At 44.1% G+C, this 7,412-nt stretch overlaps 1 protein-coding gene across 1 annotated transcript; it reads right to left on the reverse strand.

The window, feature by feature from the left end:
• Positions 1-678: 678 nt before the first annotated feature.
• On the reverse strand, positions 679-7,149 carry LOC123452866 (transcription factor LHW-like). Its single transcript, XM_045129591.1, has 10 exons — positions 6,512-7,149; positions 5,753-5,899; positions 5,567-5,648; positions 4,821-4,862; positions 4,676-4,735; positions 2,483-4,186; positions 2,247-2,348; positions 1,625-1,765; positions 1,398-1,523; positions 679-1,217 (listed from the first exon to the last, which is right to left on the reverse strand). Exons 1-10 carry the CDS (start codon positions 6,601-6,603, stop codon positions 1,056-1,058), a joined length of 2,658 nt encoding a protein of 885 aa, XP_044985526.1. The 5' UTR covers positions 6,604-7,149; the 3' UTR covers positions 679-1,055.
• Positions 7,150-7,412: the final 263 nt, after the last annotated feature.

Consider the following 7,412-nt stretch of genomic DNA (forward strand, 5'->3'; position numbering starts at 1 on the left):
CAAAAATCATTCTTCTAGGGACGAACGCACTTTGGTTCGGGGAGATAATATCAGGTAGGATCACCTTTAGTCTATTGGCCAGCACCTTAGAAACTATCTTGTATACCACGTTGCATAGGCTTATTGGTCGGAGATCCTTCAGACTCTCACGTGTGCCCACTTTTGGAATGAGCACCACCGTTGTGTCATTCCACCCCATCGGCATGTCTCCTCCCCTTAATACTCCTCTTGGATGAGGTAAGAAGGAAGTGGCTACATGAATTGGATGAGGTAAGAAAGAAGTGGCTACATGAAAGAGATGAACACGTGCAAAGCAAGAGGCGAATGATTCATCCTTGCATCGTCTATCTATTAATTGTTGAATTTTATTTTGACATGTGTTGAATTGTGATTTATTTTGCTTTGTCAAATTGACGACCAATTGGTGCTACATGATGGACGTTCAGTGCTTTGCATGAATATGAGGATGTATACGAGGGATGTGGTTGTCCGGGGGAACAAACGAGGGACCAGCCTGCACAATCCACACAGTATACGAGGGATGTGGTTGTCCGGGGGAACAAACGAGGGACCAGCCTGCACAATCCACACACACGCTCAAAGATTAAGGGGCAGGGTTTGTCCAGTTCAATTGTAGATGCTCTTAGGAGATGCAGAATAAAAAGTGTTCCAAGTCCAGAAAAAAGCATGATACATTTGAAAACAAAGCCTCGTGATTTGCCAGGAGTATAACTCATTCTAGACAGATCAACCTAGAATTGTCATCCAGTAGATCAACAGAAAAAAACTCGCTAATAGAAGAAACATCGGTATCGAAACAGGAACGAATATTTTACAATTCAAACACGTCCTAGTGACCATTTGTTAAACCAACTGCCGATGTCTTCATGGTTCTACTGTTAGGATTTCTGCACGCCCGGTTGTGAGAAAGATCCGTGGTACGTCACAAGAAACCAGCTAGTCGTGAGCTGACAACGCTAGTCATTGCAGAAGGGAGCTGAACTCCTGCTCTTAGCTCTTGAAAGATGCTTTTGATGGTGCCCATTCTCGATCACTCATCTAAGGTGGCCTGTCGCTGGGATAATCTGATGTTGCGCAATCCCAAGAGGCATTTTTACATTTTCTTGATTCTCTCCTGATCCACTGCCATCACAATTGGGTTCCAACAAGCGCACGAGCGAGAGGAAAATCTCCATTCTAGTCACGTCCCTGTTGGCCTGCACAAACAGAACCAAATAAGGAGCACCTGTCAAAAGCAGGCACGGAAGGAAGCAACAGACAATTAAATTCATAGGAAGACAATGTTGTAGATCGTAGAATCCAAGGATAATCTGTACAAGTACATGATGCATGCAATCTGACCCAACCAAGGGATCTTAATACATTGAACTACTTACCTCAACAGTGAATCGTGCCCAGATTTTATTTTTGCGTGCTTCCATCACACCCCTCAAGATGGTTAGTCCAAGTCCTTTGATAAAGTCGGCTATTTCCAGGAAGATACCTCTGTCATCACAAATCATCTGCAGACATACTGATGTCAACAAATGGGAAGTATGTATATAACAATATGTCAACTGAGATTAGCAGGATACAGAGAACAAACAATAGCAGAACCATTTACCTCCACAAGCATCTGACGAGGCCGGTCGAGATCCTCAACTATGATTGGGCATGTCATAGATTGACTGCCGACGTTGAAGGCCCAAGTTGCACCACCCTCAAAGTAGTCTTTCCAAAGAGGACCATTCTCACTGCTAAGTATCTGTTTGCAGTTTATCAAATAGCACAGGAAAAGATTATACAAGGTTTGCAACTATTTTCTCATCGAATAAACTGCAGCTAAAAATAACTGAAACTGGAGTGCCACGATCCGGTGCCAGGTGCATCTGCATTGGGATGTGGACAGTAAATTCAAATAAAATAGCATAAAAATCGGCGTTGAAGATGCTCCAATGCGCTAGGTGTGTGCAAAAAAACCATGGTGAAACGATGAGGAGCTCTCGGCAAAACAAAAAAACTGGTCTCAGAGAAACTATGAAAAAGAACACCGTTCCGAGCCAGGCTTTTTTGTGTAGAGCTCATCGAATGTCATTTCGCCCCAAAAATTTGCACGCAGCTAGCGTGTTGGAGCATCTTTGATGCTAATAATTTCATACTGTTTTGAACTTATTACTATTTTTTGGAATTTACTATTCATCAGGTGCAGATGAGCCTGGGCTCAGACGCGAAATACCAGTGTATACCTTAGATTCATTAGAATCTTTGAGATTGTCAGCATGCTTTGTCACACTCTGCAAGAAAACCATGTGCTTGATGGTCTTTTCCAGTAAAGCATCAATGCTACACTGTTGACAACAAATGACATGAGAATAGCAGTTATTATGCTACAAGTCCATGAGCATTTTAAAGTGAAGTGACATCTAAACAAAGAAATAATCACCAAAGGACCATAAAATGCAGAAGTCAAACTAGAGGGTACCTTTGCACCATTAGGTACAAGTTCCCGGAGCTCCTTTATACGATCCTGAATAAGCTGACGGTCTTTTGGCCGGGGCTTAGAACTCTCTCCTGGTCGAGATCTCTTTCGATTTGCCTTGTTTGCTGTATCATGACCTTTGCTGTTTGAGGCTGACACGCTTTCACATTTCATGTTATGTCCACTCTCGATCCAAAGGCGTAACTGAGATTTGTGCATTCCATTGTTTTGGGAAAGACAACCATCCTCAGTCTTCTCTAGGAAACTTGGTTGTTTAACAAAATTTGATACAGCCAACTCATCCTTGACTAGCAAAGGAGGAGCAACAGATGATTCGTGTTGCTTCATCACTTTTGAGCCACAATAAGAGCTGCTAGGCATGTTTGTTAATGAAGTCCTGCAAGAGGCACTGTCACCAGAGATCTGCTTGCCACCAGGATTGACACTGGAGATAACTGCGTCCAACAATTGGTCACTATCAGTTAGTGAGAAGATTCCAGAAAAAGGGAACTCATCGTCCAGTGCACCAAATACTGGAGAGGTATCAAGATAAACTGAGGATTCAAGAGCATCTTTTCCTGAGCTAGCCGGTTTTGCAGTGTGCCAGGTCGAATCGCCATCCACATTGTGGCACAGATGAGGAAATTCAGCACCAAATATATCAAACAAATCATTTCCTGGAGTTGGATCCACAAGAAGTGAGGAAGATCGCTCACTTGAAATGTCTGGGAGCTTCTGCCGATCCATATTCTTCAAACCATGTATTCTTGCAGCAAAACTGGAGTCATTTACTTCTTTAGCCTTTCTGTTTTGGTAAACACGATCCGAAATATGCACTTGATTATGTTGAGAGAAGTTTGTTTTAAATTCACTAGAAGTTTGAACTTCAGAGCCAGAGGATGGAGCTGCAACAGCATGACATGAGCCTCTTTTGGGACTCCCCATTTTCATAATGAATTGAGCAGATTGGGGGGCTTTATATGAAATAGCCGGTTTGTGCCCTATCATCCCAGAAGTAGAGTTACATCTTTGGTCTAACAGTTGACTTGCTGAGCAGTCATACAAGTTAGACTTGACTATGCTATTACCTTCAGGAAGAAAATCAAAGTTTCCACGACTGTTTAGAAAATCTAACACCTCACCCCCTCCATGCGATGGAGGCAGGTTTCGGAATGCAAGAGATTTTAGCAAGAGATTTCTGGTATCAGACGCCTCTTCCATGTTTCCCATTCCCAATTGTCCATCATTCATCAACAATGGATGCTTTTCTGCTGATTTTGAGGTAGAAGAGATAAAATCTGAGCTAACCACAGTGCTTTGTGTGGTGCTTTCAACTCTCATGTCACAGTAAGGAGTTTGTCGTCTGAACCTCATGTCAGGAGCATATAAACTGTGATCTCTGACAGATTCACCATTTCTCTGTGCCACCTTAAGCAAGGAAGCTTTCCTTCCTATGTTTGCTGATGCACTACTTGACACTCCTGTCGCATCAGGAACATAGCACTGTTCATAAGTAGCTGGAGAACCACTGAAGGCTTTTGAGCAACCATCTATAGGGTAGACACTCAGAAGACCATGTGAAGAGTGTGACTGGACCTTCTGGCTAGAATCATTTTTAGCTGAAGTAGATGCAACCATACTTGATCGATTGTTTAACAGAGAACACAGCTTCTTATACTGAAGCACATAAGTTGTATTTTCCATAACCTGTCATAAAATAAGCATTTTATGAGCTCTAGAACCACAAAGACAAGAGCTAAGTCCTAGTGCTAATAGTACAATGCCAGGGCAACTCCTCTCGATGCAGTTCTCAAAACGCTAAATATATAACCGAGACAATTATATACTCCCTCCAATCCATATTAATTGTCACTGATTTAGTACAAAGTTGTACTAAATCAGCGACAATTATCATGGATCAAAGGGAGTATCAAATTTTATTTTCAGTTCACCGCTCCAACCACAAGAAGCTTTGGTCTTCCTAGAACCTCATCACAAATATAGTTTATATAAGGATCCGAAGGACAGAATATTTGACCAGTCAACTATGTAATATTCACAAATTACTATCACTGTTGTACCTCATGGGCCATACTTAAAAACAAGAATGAACTTCAAGACATGTTGAGTGGGATATGTATAAACTTCAAGAATAAACTATCACTGTTATCCATTGTCAAAAGCAGGGCATCTTACCACACTAGTAGAGCCTAGCTGTAGTACACCACGCGGTAATACAGGAATTATTGCAATAGTCTGCGGAACAAGTATAACTTATTAAGAGATCAGAAATTAAAAAGTCAGTACATAATCTACCATGCAAGGGCAAAATTCTACTAACCTGAATGCCAGCTCTGAACTGATAATTCATCTCAGCAGCAACCTATCACCACCAGAAGACAACAGCTTATTGTTCCGTTATGAAAGGACACATAACAATTGGAAATAACAAAAACAACCAGAGCAATTGGTAAAATCAAGTTGCATTGTTATTAAAAGAAAATTAGAAATCATCATGGAAAAAGATCATGGTTAGCTCAAGCCTATGTGGCAAATCATGTTAAGTTGTTAATGAGAACCTCTACATGATTTCCACTAGTTCAAATACCATTTGTGTGCTTTTGCAACTAGCTTATCCAGTGACCACTTATTTGGTAGAACAATACATCAAACTCACTACAAGCAAAAAAATTCAACACAGAAGGAACAAATGTGTGAGGACAAAATAGCCCCACAAGGATTGTTGCGATGACATAAATTGCTGCACAGCATGCTATTAGTGACACGGCGGCAAAAATGAACCAGACACAACTGAATTAGGGTTACGGGCATGTTTGGTTCACGACCAAGTTGGCCACAACTAACCTTACCCAAACCGTGGCTGCCACAAAAAGTGTGGTGAATAAAATGGCCACCACAGGTGTGGCAAGATTTGGCAAATAAATGAGTCTATGACATCAGGACCATGTAGTTAGAAAAGTGTGGCAATAAACCAAACACATGCCTAAGGTTTTGCGGCATGACTAATGTTAGGTGTGGCAGTCATATTTATATCAGTTCACCACGAGAATGAAGAAGAATTTATACCTCGGATCTGAGCCTGTGATCATCGGCAGTATCATGGATAATCCACTGATGACTCCCAGTAAAAGCGGCACGACCGATGGTACTGAAAAAACAGAAATTGTAGCATCTATCCATCAATAAAAGAAATCAACCAAGAACGTTGTACTAGCTAGTAACAAACAGATTATGTTCCTGGTTCTTCCTTACCCTTCTCCAACAACATGAACCTGCGATGTCATAACCTTCCTAACTAGGGTGCACACGGTGCCACCTGATTCACAGCCAACCTCAGAAGCCTCGGATCCAGTTGGACAAGATGCGTGGCCACAGAAGCCATCCTCCCACACTAGATGCCTGCACATGACCAAGGGAAAACAATGCGCGCAAATCATCAAACAAAACCCAAATTCTCAGCGCATCAAGAAGTTTAATTCACATTGCATCTAGTATTCCTCCATGACCCCCACACCGTGTCCCCATTTCTCTCTCCCCAGAAAAAAAAAAGCTTGCACGGAATTGCAACATCTCGCACATCCACGCTCTTTTAAGCCTCGGGAGCTAATACGAACTTACACAGACAAGGCAGTAGCTTTTTGGTTCATGTTCCTTGTTGTAAAGGCATTACTAAGTTTGCAAGCATGAGTGAACGCCCACACGTCCCGAGCGTACGGGCGTTCTTTTTCCAGCACTATCTTTCCCACAACGAAAAGGAGCCCCTTATTAGTAATTGCTGAGGAATATACCCATCTACGAATCTTTCCTCGCGCACGCTTCAGTCGTACGAGGCAAATCTAGCTGAAATGGAATGTTCAAGAAGACTATGAACCCAGAAAAATAAACAAAAGACACTGAAGTCTGTGGGGGAGAAAAACTAGAAGTTCGTTTAACATTTTCCGCAAGATCGAGCGGGAGGAGAAGATTGTGAGACCAAAAAAAAAAAGTTGAAGAGAAGGATGGAAGGCTTACACGGGGTCAGCAGCGCCGATGGCCTTCCAGAAGACGGCGTAAGACCACCCGACCTCCTCGCAGAGCCGCCGCAGCGCCTCCCCCACCGCCATCCCCGCAGCCCAACGGAACCCTAACGAGCAAACCCTAGCTTCTCCGACGGGGGGAGAGGGCGACGAAAAGACAAACAAGGACGCTGCTGCCTCCCTAGGCGCAGCGAGAGCCGGCGCGCCCGGCCTGACTCGCGCGGACCACGCCGTCCCTCCTCTCCGCCGCAAGCGGAGCGCCAATACTTACTCCGTCGGCCGCCGGCGCGCGAAGGCAAGCGGACATCAGTGGGGCTCGCCGACACCCACGGGCGCTGGTCCCAGCGTCAGTGGCGACCTCGGGACCACGGCGCAGCAGCAGAGAGATGAGATTCCCAGGCAGGTGAATGGCGCGGAGTCCCCGGGGGAGCGTCGGAGCCGCACGGCGGCGGGCGAGCGAGCGAGCGAGCAATGTGGTATTGGATTTTGCTGCGCGTCCTCGTCAATCTCTCTCTTTCTTCCTTCTCCGCTTTCGCTTTGGCGTCTTTGGTTCTCACTCTGGTCTAGTCTGGTCTGCGAGCCTTGGACTCGCCTCTTTGGGGTGTGCTTGGCTTTGGCTTGTGCTGTGTGAGTGTGAGAGTAAAATTTCGTTCTGGCTTTTTCTTTGTCGCTTTCTTTGCTTGCCCCTCCTTTTCCTTTGGCCCTCGCGGCTCCCGAGGCAGGCATCATTCCCTCCACGAGAGGCAGGATGGGCATTCCACGGGCTAATTACCCTCGTCCCCTCTTCTTTTTTTTTCCACTACTATAGTAACTAGAGTATGCCCGAGCGCATTGCTGCGAAAATCTTGCTAAAAAAACACATAAAAGTAATTAAAGAATATCTATAATTAATGAAA

Source organism: Hordeum vulgare, chromosome 5H, assembly GCF_904849725.1.
Source record: "Hordeum vulgare subsp. vulgare chromosome 5H, MorexV3_pseudomolecules_assembly, whole genome shotgun sequence".
In the NCBI taxonomy this organism is placed as follows: Eukaryota; Viridiplantae; Streptophyta; class Magnoliopsida; order Poales; family Poaceae; genus Hordeum; species Hordeum vulgare.

Coding starts and splice junctions, on each gene's coding strand:
- LOC123452866 (XM_045129591.1), bottom strand. CDS start 6,603: ATGGCGGTGGGGGAGGCGCTGCGGCGGCTCTGCGAGGAGGTCGGGTGG. Junction 4,187..4,675: donor AGCTAGGCTCTACTAGTGTG/GTAAGATGCCCT, acceptor ATTTTATGACAG/GTTATGGAAAATACAACTTA. Junction 1,218..1,397: donor GGGCACGATTCACTGTTGAG/GTAAGTAGTTCA, acceptor CTGTTTGTGCAG/GCCAACAGGGACGTGACTAG.